Raw genomic sequence first — 14,004 nt, 5'->3', positions numbered from 1 at the left:
CGATTTATAATTATATATTGAATTACCTCCTGCATGTCTGATCTTGAGGGAAGGAAAGATGAGTCCGTGCCTCCTGATTTATGGCTCGCCATATGCAACTTACTCATCCTACCCTTGAGGCAGGCACAACAGCACTAACAGGCTCAGCCAGCTTCACAAATGAGAAGTGCCATGAGGAAACACAGGGTGAAGCCAAACATGGTGGGAACAAAACTAACATTTCAGGCCACGAGTGAGCAAACTGCTGCATTTATACAGAGTTTTGAGAAGTCCAGAGATGCCTATATTTGAATAAGAGGAGTATTTTTTTTAGTGCCATCTTTAGTGAAACAGATTTCAGGATCTAACCCTCGCTTTTACTAGGTGAAGGTGGGATTCAAAGAGAAATTTCACAAAGTTCAGCAGTGGTAGCTCATCTACTCAAAAACGTTACCTTGCCCCGCTGCTGGAAAATGGACACATTTGATGTCTGAATGCTCAACTTTCACCTGTAAATAACATGTTTTTGAAAAAAATTTTCAGTTTATAACTAAAAGAATCACACATATAAGTAATAAATACACTGTGGAATGATTATGTTTAAACTATATAATTTAAATAATATATTATAATTGCATCCCAATTCAAAATCCCAACTCAAAGTCATTTTTCCCTGCCATAGACCTCTCAGAAGTTTGTTTCTTCCCCTTCTGCTATTTACTTGTATTTAGAGTATAATACCACTGCCTATATTCTCAGACATATTATAATACCTATGCTAATAAACAAAGGAATAGCAAACAAAACATGGCAAGAGAAGAGTTGAAAGTACTGTTCCAACTAAGAACTAAATTTCCTACAATTATATAAAGGAGGGAAGGGGAAAAGTGACAGCTTACCCTTAAATGAGCGGCATGATTTAAAAAATAGATTCTATAAATATAATCCGCTATATTTTAAAGTGAGCTCTGAAAGAAGCAAATCAAGAATGTTCATGTAAAATAATATATTGAGCTAAGGCAACAAAATTTTTTTCATAACAATAATAAATGCAGGGAAAATAATCTAAAACCACAGTTTTAACTCTGTTACTCAGAAGCTTTACTCTTTCCAAAAGGTATGAGATCCACTCTAACAAATATTTCTTCAGGAGATATTATTGTAATGAAGCACCACATAAAAGAATGTCTAACAAAACTGTCAAGTCAATTACGCCCTAGAAGAAATAAGATGGAAGTAAGGGCTAATGCAACAAAAGAAATGAAAATTTTACTTTAGAAATACACATTTATCTGGGATAAATTAGGGAAAGGAGACTCCATGACAATAAAACAAGTCTTCTAAAGCTTTCTAAAACAAGAAAGTTATCCTGGAATTCCCAACTAACTTTTTAAAAGTAAATTACTTTATCACGAAAATAAACACCATGAAATTAACACATCTCTGAGTTCTGGCCAAAAATATGTTGTATTTCTAGTCACTTAACTTATTACAGACCACAAACCAGAGCATTTGCCGATTTGGCTCACATCATGTTGATGTAATGCCAAAGATAATTCCCCTCTCCCCCTAGCTAACAAAGTCAACTGCTAACCCAGCTTAACTGTACACTTGGTAATATTTAAAATCCCTTTCATACGCAGAAAGGTACCAAGAGTATTCAGCACTTCCTTCCACTTTTTAAGCAGGGCAATGAAGCTCTGCGTGATTTCAAAGGCACCATTCAAGTAATCAGAACGAGCACATAAGAGCAGAATGAACCACAGTCACACACAATATTTTACAAATGAAAAAAGTGAGGTTAACCTTGAAGTTTACCTGTATCAACACGTAGCTGATGCTTTAAAATGTCTATATCCAGTATCACATACAGTTTTAAAAAGTTTTAAGTGTAAAAGTTTAAATAGTCTTAAATCAATAAGGAAGCTCTTTTCAAAGTCCTTGGCAACTGTTTTTCTTCATCTGAGACAACCAACAACCTGGTGAGATTTGAAGGATCACGGCCAACTTTGGAAAGCGTGTGGCAAGCCAGGCACTGGATAAGTGGTTGTATATACTGTGTCATTACTCCTTACAGTAGTCATGCCCATTTTAAGATGGGAAAACTGAGGTTGAGAGGTACAGCCCCAATAAGTCTGATTCTGGAGCTCATGCTGTTAACAACTCTGCTATATATGAACGTGTGTGTGTGTGTGTGTGTATACAGGCCAATGTCACTGTTAGTAGCACATACACACAAATACACACACACACACCTCTAACTCTTGGATGGCAGGCAAGAGTAATTTAGTGATTTTTTTTTAATCTGATAATGGAAAGCTGCACGAGTAAAATGGCATTTGCTAATAACATCCAACAGCACATACAGATGCAATACCCTACAACTGGATAGAAATTTTACAAAATTGACTTCCCTTTCCTATTATAAGGAAGATAAATAATCTATTTAAATGGCCAACCCCACCCTCAAATGATCTTTATGCATTCTAGATTACCCCCTATTTAATAAGCAGGATTTTGCATTGGACTCAGGATGAAATGCTGGTGCTTCTAACTAACTTAAAACAAAACCTGTAAGCCTCAGTTTCCCCAGCTATAAAAAGGAGGTGATACAGTCTCCACTGGGCTGTTGTGAGGCTATTGATGGGATACGTAGTAAGCACTCAATTGATAATTCTCTTCTTTCACATGCTCTCCTTATAATATCATACTTTATGAAAAATAAGTTCTTAGTAAAGGCTTGGCTGAGTGAACAGTAGAGGTCTTGATTAATGAGAATATATCAGCTCATGAATAACAAAGCTAACAAAAAACAGGTCAAGAAACCAGGAGGAAGTAATACCATTCAAAGTGACGGGGGTAAAATAGGGTTGCTCTTTTTAAAAAATGGGTAACTCATTTATACAAATAGTCCCATAATCAAAGTGTTCTTTTGGCAGGAGACAACTAGTGTTAATTTCCACAGTGGATCTAAAATAAATTCTTCCTCAAAACAAACCAAAAAATCAGAAAGGCACTAATCCCTATCATCACATTCTCACCACCTTATCTCCTGATTAGGTAAAAAGCTTACAAAATGCCATCCACAGTTCACCTGTTAAATGAGGTCGTCTCTCCAGCTGGGACTACATAATTCAAAAAGCAGGCTAACACAACTGCCACTGGAATAACTCAAAGAGGCCCAACGCTAATACCAGAAGTGGTTTTAGAACCAACACATGACAAAAGAGGGAAGTGCTAAAATAAGGACCAGAACTGCATTCAAGAAATTCTTGAAACCCTTTCTTTTATCAAAGTGGTTATACTTTTTTGTTTACGTATCACCTGATGGTTTACAAAGCTTTCATTTGAGAATACCTGAGATAAAAGTGAGGCTTAGACAAGGCAAGTGACTTTACCAGGAAAGCAAAGCTGCATATTCTCTTACTCTCTGCCTCCCCTGCTGGTTTCCTTGGTGGAACAGGTAATGCCTCAGGAGCAAATTGGCAAAACCACCGAGGATGTGTTTCCAAATTTAGTGCCAATTCCACATTAGAAAGGAAATCTTCACTGGTCTGAAAGAATGGACTTTGTAGAAATCATTTGCAGATAAAGACAAGTTGATAGTCATATTTGGTATAATTGCTTTCGACCTGAAGAATTGGTTTAGTAGCCTAGTCAGGAAGATAATTCCCTCTGAATAAGAGTCATAAAATAATTGATTACAGTAGCAAAGTAAAACCACTGCTAGGAAAACTTAATAAAATTTCTTACCTGCTATGTGTGTGTGTGTCGCGGTGGGGGGGGGAACCATGCAAATAAAACATTAATAAAAACATTTAAGATTAAAATCCACTTTTTGGTTGGCAATAAAGCTATAAATCTAAGACTCTTCCAATATAAGCAAAAGAAACTAGGTTATAATTAAGCTATTTTTTTAGAAATGTAAAATTCCCTAGTTTTTCAAGAATGCATTACTTAATGGCCATGAGATCCTAAAATTTCAGGTGTGATGTGCCTGAAATGGAGCCCGACTTAGCTTTATTCACAATTCATCTGTCTACTGCAGTCACATATTTCTGACTGTCATCTCCATGGCATTTAAAAATCACCACCAACAAAGAGTTACAGAACTAGGATTAAAAGGAATGACAGAAAAAATAATCAGCGTAGCATCTTACCCATTGACCTAATCAGATGACACACTTTTTAAGAAGTTCTACTATACATTGGTGTGTGGATACTACAGACAGCGCAGAACAAGTAAAAAGCTCAGACTATCATGCTGAAAATGTTTAATAATAACCCTAAATCTTATACATGTAAAACTCTTAGGAAGAAACCAGAGAGAAAAGAATGGATAAACTTTTAACAAGTTTTCCCTCAACTGTCAACTCATTGAGAAAACCAAAATATCTAAATATAAGAACTTCTTTATAGTTATGGAAATTTTTACTAGTATCTGACCTATCATCACCAGGGATTTTCTTTGCTAAAAGAGAAAAATGAATAGTCAGAGATAAACGATTGTTAATACACTGCCTTTCCTGTTCAAATTGTCTTTTTCTAAATTAAGATAACTTATTGGAGTTTCCCTCCACTATCTACCAATTTTTTAGAATTTTTGGTTCTCCATGTTGGACCAGTGAATAAAATGGTTTAGCATTTGCTATGGACTGAATTGTGTCCCTCCCCAAAATTCTATGTTGAAGCTCAAACCCCCAATGTGACTATACCTGGAATATAGTATTTAGGAGGCAGTTAGGATTAACTGAGGTCATAAGGAAGGGGCCTTAATCTGTTAGGCCAATGGCCTTATAGAGGAAGACATTTCCCACACCTGTCTCACACCTCTCCCCCTCCATGTGAGACACAGCAAGGAGGTAGCTATCTGAAAGCCAAGAATAGGCCTCACCAGAAACTAACTGTGCTGGCATCCTGATCTTGAACTTCCCGGGTTGCTGAACTGTGAGAAAATAGATTCCTGTTGTTTGTCATCCAGTCTATAGTATTTGTTATGGCAGCCTGAACTAACTAATACAGCATTCAAACCAATAAAGCAAAGAGTAAGAATTTGTCTGCTGTCCCACCCTTCTAACGAAATTCTTATAAGAATTCCCTCAAAATGTGCTTATTCCACCCTGGAGCTAAACCAGTAACTAACCAATAGCTAAAGCAGCTAAAACAAATTCCAGCAAACTGCTTCAAGTAAGAACATAAGTAAAATGGGTTTGAACTGCTTACAAGTGTTTAGGAAAAAATGTGCAAAACAGCCTTTTTCAATCAAGACAAGAAATTGTGAAATACAACAAAAACTAGGCTTTTACTCCAGACAAAGAATGAGAAAGTTTAAGAATAAACATCTATAACCCACAAGTTCCTGAAAGCAACTTAACTCTGACTTTATGACAACTCTCACAGTGACTTTGGGTGTATCATCTCCTTTATATTACTCAGTATTCCATCTGATATGTTAGTACATGACTGCTTACTAATTAGTACTTTAAAGACTTACTGGATGAATGATGGGTCATTCAAGACTTATAATTATTAAATTTATTTTTATATATATAATACATTAGATATGCTATCTTGATAATGAAAGAATTGTGGGTAAAATCCCAACCTAATTTTATCATTTCAAAAGATGGATTATCATCACCACAATCTTATATTTGACAATTCCAGGGAAAGTTAAAAGGAGTGCCAAAGAGTAGCTGTTTGTACAGACATATATCCACTACTTTAAAAAATTCTTATCCATTCAAAAAAAGCCAAAATAAACCCAAAAGCAAGATAATCAAGAACAAGTGGCCTTGGAATCTGCATCAAAGAAAGTAGTCTTCATATTCTTCAATACAACCTCCAAAAAACCCAAACCACTCCTGAATCTGATATTGAATGCTATTCTAGATGTGTTCAACTCACATAGATCCATCTAACTAAATCAGTATTCAAACTCAGCACATTTTAACTACTTTGAAAGATGCCTATAATTGTGCTATTAGTTCTTCATAGCACAGTAGACAAATTTTGCACAGGCCAATTTCATCCATATACTGACAAAGTTAAAAATGTTTTAATGTTTCGTGAACTGGCATTTTTTGTGGAGCTTCCTTTTGAAATGATTCTTGGGTAATCACTTAAAGGATACACTCCGTCATTGCTGCAACATTCAGTTTATCAATATCAGGTGAGCCAGGACAACACTTCTTGAATTCTTTTCGAAGATCAAAAAAGGAATAGAAGCATTCAGGCAATAATACATTCTGAGGAAGGACAAGGTAAACACTGTTAACTGGATGAATTTAGTTCAATGTTTTCCTAATAATTAGGAACCTAAGAATTAAATGTCCGTATATTTTACCACAATTTTAAAAATGTTTTTAAAAAATAGAATGTATGAGTGATTGTTATAATATTACATCCTATATATATGGCTCATGGGAAAAAAAGTCATCTTATTTTAAGGCAACGAATTATGTTTGTGCTCCCTTATGTATTATAGTCAAAACACTTCTGAAGCTATGATACATCTGGGCTGTTGTAGTTTATATTTTCTGTTTGATAAAACTACACTTTTTCTAGCCATAATCATTTTAGACCATCTGCATTTTCAGGCAGCAATATTAGCCCTCTCAATTCTTACACAGAGGCATATGTTTACAATGTATACCTAGACATACAATTCAGTTATAGAATGTAGTAGTTTTAAATACTGGGTTCTAATAATGCATACTGATTAAGATAGTGAATTCCTGATTATCTGAAAAGGATTAGTTTTGTGACAAATTATAGTCCTGACCAACATTAGTTTTCCTGACCATTATTCTGGCTATACTTCAGAACTCAAATTAGACTTAAAAAAAAAAGATAACACAAATCTCAAAGGCCAAGGAGAAATGATTATCTGCTATTCTTAGCTACTAGCACCACTCTTAGGATTATTAAACAGAGCTCAACTGCTTGGGCAAATATTACACTATTGTTTCATTTTTTTCCCCTGGGGGCGGGGAACCCTTATTGAACAACTTTCAAATCTTTTTGTAAACTGAATTTAGATTTTTCTTAAAACTTCAAAATAGTTTGTGTTCACTTACTGGAAAATTCTACCCATTTCTACATTAGAAAGTCAAGGAAATAATTTAATACTTATAATCCCTAACATCTATGCAATAATGTATCTAAATTTTCTCTATCGGATTATTAGATGTGACTTGTTCCTGCTATATTTGAAATAGGTATCACTGTATCATGGCCAAGGTTTTCAAAATAGTTACCAAGACAATCATGAATCCTCATGATTATCTACAAAAATGCTAATTTAAAAGCTATTTATAATGACAATAACCCATATATTCAACAATAAGATTGGCTTAGTTATATCCATTAAAAATACCAAGTATTTTATTTAGTGTTTACAGAAGATGTTGATGTTATATTAAATTATAAAGTAGGCTAAAAAGATTTTTTTGTACAAAAATCGAAAAGACTATATCCAGGTATGTTCATATTAGAGAAAAACACTTTAATATGTTGTTTTCTGAGTGGCAGGATTATTTTCTTCCATGTTTTATCATTTTCTCTAATTTGCCTTAATGAACAGAATGACTTTCATTATGTTACTAAATTGTTTTAGTTTTCTTTATCAAAATCTGAATAGAAGTGACTCAGTCTCAATTTTTCTCTGGAGGTTTTCCCATTTCCAAAGCAGCCCATCTAAAATAACAAAAGCATCTGTTTTCCTCCAGCCCAACAGGGAAAAGATTAAGTTTTATCCCTCCTCATATGAGGGGAAAAAAGTCCTCACTTATTTCTATTTCTGGATCAAGGATATAACAGTTGGTCTAGCATTTAATTAATGAAAAATACTCCCCCTTTTAATCAAATAATTACTAAGTTTGCTATAAAGAGAGTGATTTTCTCAACCCTCAAGATAAAGAAACTTGAGTTTCTTCTTCAAACTTTTAAAATTACAATTATACATTTAACTTCTTCATTTTCCCTACTGGAGTAAAAAAAGAAGATGATCTGCACTGACTACTCACTTGTGATTATCAATTGCCAGTCTAAAACTTTCATTGCAAGGCTTGCCTCATATAGTTTCCCTAAATACATTTTACTTCCATCTTTCAAGTTCAGTACCTGCCTATCACAATAAAAACTTAGAGCTCAAACTAATTAAGTTGATCAGATGAACTATATTAGCAATGATTGGCTGGCTATACTGGGTCAGCTGTCAATGCTCTCCATTTTCCCAAAACCCCTCATTCTTCCCAGGGAGAGAAATCACATTTCTCCAGGGAGAGAAATCACTTTTTTTCCTCCATACTCTTTTCCATATCAGAAAGATAAGCAAAAGTAAAAGATGGGGCCAATTCCATTGTTTTGATTCAAAATTCAATCAGTTTTGAATATTTACTTTAAGTCAAAGTGCAGTATACTGTAACGTTTCACTAGTTACATGGTTGTCTTTAGTACAAAGCTTTTAAATGAAGTTATTACAATTTAAAAGATTTAACTGATTTTTTTTTTTGCTCCTTCCTTTTTCAGATAAAGCATTTTCCACAAAGATGGGAATATTAGTGTATTAAAATAAAATACAGTTCTCTCCTACTTGTCATATACTTTGAAAAAGGGAGAAAATCGAGCATTTTAAAGATCTGACAGATGCGAAAACCTTTAAATCACCAAAGGGTATATATAAAATTACTGCAATCTCAAACATCTCTATGAAAGTGTCATGAATTTGTATTGTGGTAAAATATACATAACACAATATTTAACAATTTAAGTGTACAGTTCAGTGGCATTAAGTACATTCACATTGTTATGCAACCATCTCCACCATCCCTTTGTCATCTTCTCAAACTGAAATTCTTTACCCATGAAATAATTCCCCACACACATTTATTTAAAATAAACAAACTTGGATAAATCTTTTAAAAAAAAAAAAACCTCCAGTCACCCCAAATTCCAATCGTTTTTTGAGAAGCCAGCACTCTTACCTTCTTGGAAGCTTCAGGATGCAGGATTTGCCTGACATGAAGCTGCCCATCAGTACAGAGACAGAAAGAGGTTCCTACCCCAATATTTAGTTCATTGCTCACTGACTGGTTAAACTGAAAAGAACAAGACACAAGGACGCAATTGAAAGAAGATTTACAAACTCTGCAAACTGGCCCCAGTTGGTAGTAACCAGAGAAAACTGCGCTAACTGCTGTAAAAGGGGGACATCCGCGATGGGGGCAACATAATTAAGACTCGGTTTCCACAAACTGTCTAGCTTCCTTTAGATAAACTTTCCAATAAACCTGCAGTTATGCAGGGGAGAATTTAGTAAACATTTTTTCTTCCTTCCGTCTGACTGTACTCTCTTCTTTGCGAAATATCCGCTTAAGACTTTTAAATCAGAGGTCTCGTTTCATCAGCATATTACCTTCAGATTACATCATTCCTTAGTGTTACTTTTTTTTATAGTTGTATGTACTAGGCTTAAGAAAGATGCCAGTTGAGCGTGGGTAATGGGTATGGAAAGTCTGGAAACGTGTTTCCTGAAACACACCTCAGAAATGATCATTTTCCCCTCTAATTCGTAACTCGTGTGCTAGGGCAAGGGCAGCTGAGAGCGCCCCACACTCATCCATGCACAGATGTTTAGCGCCCGGCCCTAGAGTCGGATTCAGTACCCGTCAGCAGCCCCGAGGAGCCGGTTTTTAGGTCACTTCAATTCCAACAAGGGGATTCCACCGCTTTCACGATGACCCAACGAGTAGCCCTCCACGTCCGGGCCTGCAAACCCACCCCGGCGCTAGGATTAAGGACACCAAAAAAGTAATAATGGAACCGGAACTGAGCCTTTGGAATTCAGAATCCTGAAACCAAACAAGGGCCACCTCTAGCATCAGCGCAAGGCCCGCGCGTCTACACCACAGCGCCCTCTGCCCCAGGACTGAGCAGCAGACCCAAACCCCGGCAGAGGACAGTCGCGTCTGGGGCCTGGGCCAGGGGATAGGAGCGCTAGGACTCAAACTCCGCTCATCACACGATTAGTAAAACTCGGCTGATTCTCTGGCCTAGGACATGACTCAGTAAGCAACTCGAAAACTGGAGAGTTTTGCTCCAAGACTCTGGGGTTTGGGAGACTAAGAGGATCAGCGACCTGCTCCCAAAAGGCACGACCCAAGCCTCCAGGCTGAGTTTCCACCCACGCGCCCCAGCGTCTTGCCACCCCACCCGGTGGACGCGCAGGGACCGCCGGACGAGGGCGTGAGCCTAGTAGGGCTGGGCCCTCTGCGAAGGACGCCTGGGCGGCTCGGCTGGGGTGGGCAGCAAGGCCCAGGGCTGTCACCTGTCGCAGGGCTTGGTCTAGCTGCGGCGCGGAGGACAGGCTTTCGGCGTCGATCTTAGTTTCTTCTTTACAATCTTCTGTCAGCTCCAACTGATCCGGCCTAACTAGTACTTCGTGCAATTGTCCCACCTCCGGGGGAAAGAAGCAGGAGTCAGTTCCCCCCTTCTTAAACTTGGGAGTTTTTTTTTTTTTCACCCTCTTCCTTCGCTCCCCTGCTAGCGCGGCCCGCGCCTCGGGAGGGGTCTGGCCGCAGAATCAAAGCTCACTGGTCGCCAGCGGCTCCGGAAGCGGAGAGGTCGGCGCAGACCTGCCCCCGACCCCACCCCCACCAGAATCAGGTCGGAAAGGCCCTGAAAGCCGGCACTAGGGACCCCAGGGATTACGCCCCGGCTCCGCCGGGCGTTCCCGACCGGCAGAGAACCCGGCTTTGCGGCTCCCGGCCTCCCCACCTGAGCCGGATTTTGGGGGGCTGAAATGGCTCCAAGGCGGATGGCCAACAAGTTTGGTTTTACTTTGGATTCTCTAGGCCCCGGGTCCCGCCTCACAAGTGGGCAAACAAGAGCACTTGTTTACCGACACCCCCCCCAAAACTTCTACAACAAACTTCTTGCCCTACCCCTATCATTTGGACAGAAACATGGAGAAATACCTTCTTGTTGGCCAGATCCACGACTTTCCATAACAGCAGGATCAGCTCCTTCTCATCTGAGCCCAACTTGGCCCCAGTGGCCCCAGCAGTGATTCCAAAAAGCACGACCAAGTAATCCGGAGACGCCGTCATGACGATAGGTGGGGAGGGGGAGAAGGGGGGTCGGGAGGCGGTGAGTTGGGGTGGAAATGAGAACGAGAAAACCTGTGCTAAAACCTCTCCAAGAGAAAAAGAAAGAGCGCCCACCCCACCCCCCCTCCTGCTCCTCCTCCACTTCGCTGCCGGTGCAAAAGGCGGTTACCAGCCACCCAAGCTCACACCTGGTCGATGCTCCACACCCAGGACAGGAAGGGGGGTGGGAAGGAGGGAGCAGGAGACCAGCCCTTTTTGTATCCAATTGCCGGTGCGTCTATGCAAAAAGCCTGGAGCAGGGCTGCACCCCCAGGAGGCGCGCGCAATGGCTGAAAGCTTTTCTGTTTTGGGATGTGGCTCTACCTGCCCGCCCCTTCCCCCTCCCCCACGTGGTGCAGGTAAGAGACACCTGGCAGCGCTGGCCTATTGGCTCCTTCAAACCAAGACGTGGCAGCGGTGGGGGAGGAGGCCGCAGGGGAAAGGGGAGGTGGGGGTGTGAGACAATGGCTGGATGAATGGAGAGGGGCGGGAGAGAAGGGGGGGAAGCACAGAGCAGGGAGGAGGCGGTTGCCACCCAGAGGGTAACCTAGGCCAGACGGGAAAAGGGTGAGGGTTAAGGGGAGCGGAGGAGGGGTCACGCCCACGCTCTTGGAGATAACTGAGAAGTGTGGGGGGCTTAGAGAAATGCTGTCTGTGGGGGACGAAGCCGGAGGTTCTAAAGGGTCAAGCGAAAAGGCTGGCGCGGGGATGCGAAAGGAGGCCAGAGGTGAGGCCCGGGGTGCGGAGCTGCCCAGGGCGCGGCGCCCAGAGAGGGCGAACGCGGAGGGAGGGGCCGCCAACAGCAGCTGGGAGGTGGCGAGGGCAATTGCCAAGCACCGGAAAAGCCGCTCCCGAGCCCAACACACCTTTAAGGTGCAAACAGCAGGCCCTGCGTCCCACTCGGACTGGATCCGGGGCGCAAGGTCCTCCGAACCCGGAGGCGTCTGCCAACCTTAGGGAGTGAAACTACCACGCGCGGCATAGCCAGGCTCTTGGAGCTGGACTCATGGCCACCAAGTTACGCTCAAAGAAGCAGTCGCCGAGCGCTAGGCAAGAGGAGGTTCCCCCGGAGGAAATTCAGGCGCAACGGACCCCACTCCCTTTTCTCTTAAACTACTCCCTTAATTGCCACGTCTTGTTTGGTCCTGGCTGCTAGTTCGAGGCTGGAAACTCCTCCAGAGCAGGGGCCCACTTTCTTTGACTTGCCCTGAGCCCTAAATGAGATGCAGCTACTCCGCGTACCGAATGTTTTAGTAAATCAAGCCAGAGCCGGCACTTCCTGAATTCCCCGCTGTGACCCCATGCCCTCTACTCATACCTTTGCCTCCTGTACTTGCGTCGATTTGGCCAACTTCCTAATCTCCCTACTCTAGCTAGAGGCTGTCTGCGCAGAGGCTGTGTGTCCCTCCTTCCCCCAGCCAAGTCGGATTCAATGTGGTGGGTCCTGTTGACATTTTACAGAGAAAAGCGCTGGAGGTGAAGTTTCCGCTAGTTTTATATCTCAAATTCACCTATTCTTGGGAACAGTTTCGTCTCAAGTATTATATTATCGGCTCCAGGTCTCCGGCCCTTTATATTCATGATGTGAAATCAGGCAACTGTACACCTAGCGTTACAGTAACCCTCTCCGGTTATAAACCAGAGAGAGAACCTTTCAGGACGCATGTCAGAGGCAGCTGGCGATCGAGCTTCCCCGACGGAGAAGAAGCATCGCCGAAGTGGATAGAGAGGCTCCGGGCCAGGGCAGTGTTTTGGGAGCCTGAGGCCCGCGCCACCACGTTTCCTAGCAGCAGGGGCTGCCGGTGGCGAAGCTGCCTCCCGCGGCGCAGGTAGCTTAGCGTCTTGGGAGAGCGCGAATGGAGGCCGGTCTCTGCCCGGAACAGGCAGCGCTATAAAGGCCGGCGTGAGTGCTCCATACCACCTTCCTCTGCAGTTCGGGTTCCATCGCAACATGCTTCCCGCTCCTGGACTGCAGGGTGCGGGGTTGGCAAGGGCCCCAGAGTTCGCATCGACGGCCTCGCCCCTCCTGGTCCTGGTATCTCCAAGCCCCCTCTGGGGCCCGGCACTGGAGGCAAAACGAGGTAGGGAGGGACCTGGAAAAACCACCCAGATTGCATTGCAGTGGGCGAGGCCGCCTGGAGGAGCCGGTTCCCCTGAGCCATCTCCCTGCAGGGCTTTCTCGTCGTGCGGTTCCCAGGTGCTCTGCCCTGCCTCGGCCGAGAGGTGCAGTCTCGCTGGGGCTCGGGAGCCGGTACGAGGCCCTGGCGGGGCGCACCCAACCGCGTGCAGCGCAGCCGGGAGGTCGGACGCGGGGCGGCGACTGTGACTGAGAAAGTGGTTAGAGAGCTCAGGAAGTCCTGCCCCGCTCCTCCTTTCAGGCTTTTGGCGTTCGTTCGGATTAATCATTTGTATAGCACATTTGGAGGAACTGAGAACTTTAACAGCGCGCTTGCCAGGGATTCCGTAGCATTATCCATATTAGAATTAAGTCTCAGAGCTGCCCTTTTCACAGAGACTTGGCTTTCTTCCTGCTTAAGGAAGTCAGATCCTTGGTTTCTGATTTTTTTTTTCATTTAAATTTTAATTTGCCCAACTAAGTTACAAGGACAAGGATTTTATTTTGTTCTGTTCTCGTAAGTATTCCCAGGGCTTGGAACAGAGCCGGACTTATACTAGGCACTCAACAAATATTTGTTGAATGATTTTAATGACTAACACCCACCCATTTTTGCAGCTCTTTGTCTCCTGAGCTAGGGCAGAGTTCATTACTGCGAAGGTGAGAATCTGAAAATGGGATTCTACAGGTAATTTAAGTCTCAAATGTTTAAAAAGAGTAGGTACTAATTCTTTGACAAACCTACTTTTATTAAGGAAA

General features: G+C 42.0%; 1 protein-coding gene across 1 annotated transcript in view; it reads right to left on the bottom strand.

The window, feature by feature from the left end:
• ESRP1 (epithelial splicing regulatory protein 1) overlaps nt 1-11,090 on the bottom strand; it is a 51,793-nt gene extending 40,703 nt beyond the window's left edge. The window contains exons 1-4 of the mRNA XM_025043353.1: nt 10,959-11,090; nt 10,310-10,552; nt 8,967-9,080; nt 6,113-6,227 (exon numbers count right to left, since the gene is read on the bottom strand). Of these exons, the coding sequence (XP_024899121.1) occupies nt 6,113-6,227; nt 8,967-9,080; nt 10,310-10,552; nt 10,959-11,090 (604 nt within the window). The remainder of the gene's footprint in view (nt 1-6,112; nt 6,228-8,966; nt 9,081-10,309; nt 10,553-10,958) is intronic.
• Between the last annotated feature and the right edge of the window lie 2,914 nt (nt 11,091-14,004).

The sequence above is a fragment of the Pteropus alecto genome, unplaced genomic scaffold (assembly GCF_000325575.1).
Source record: "Pteropus alecto unplaced genomic scaffold, ASM32557v1 scaffold51, whole genome shotgun sequence".
NCBI lineage: Eukaryota > Metazoa > Chordata > Mammalia > Chiroptera > Pteropodidae > Pteropus > Pteropus alecto.
This window is presented reverse-complemented; position numbering and strand designations above follow the sequence as displayed.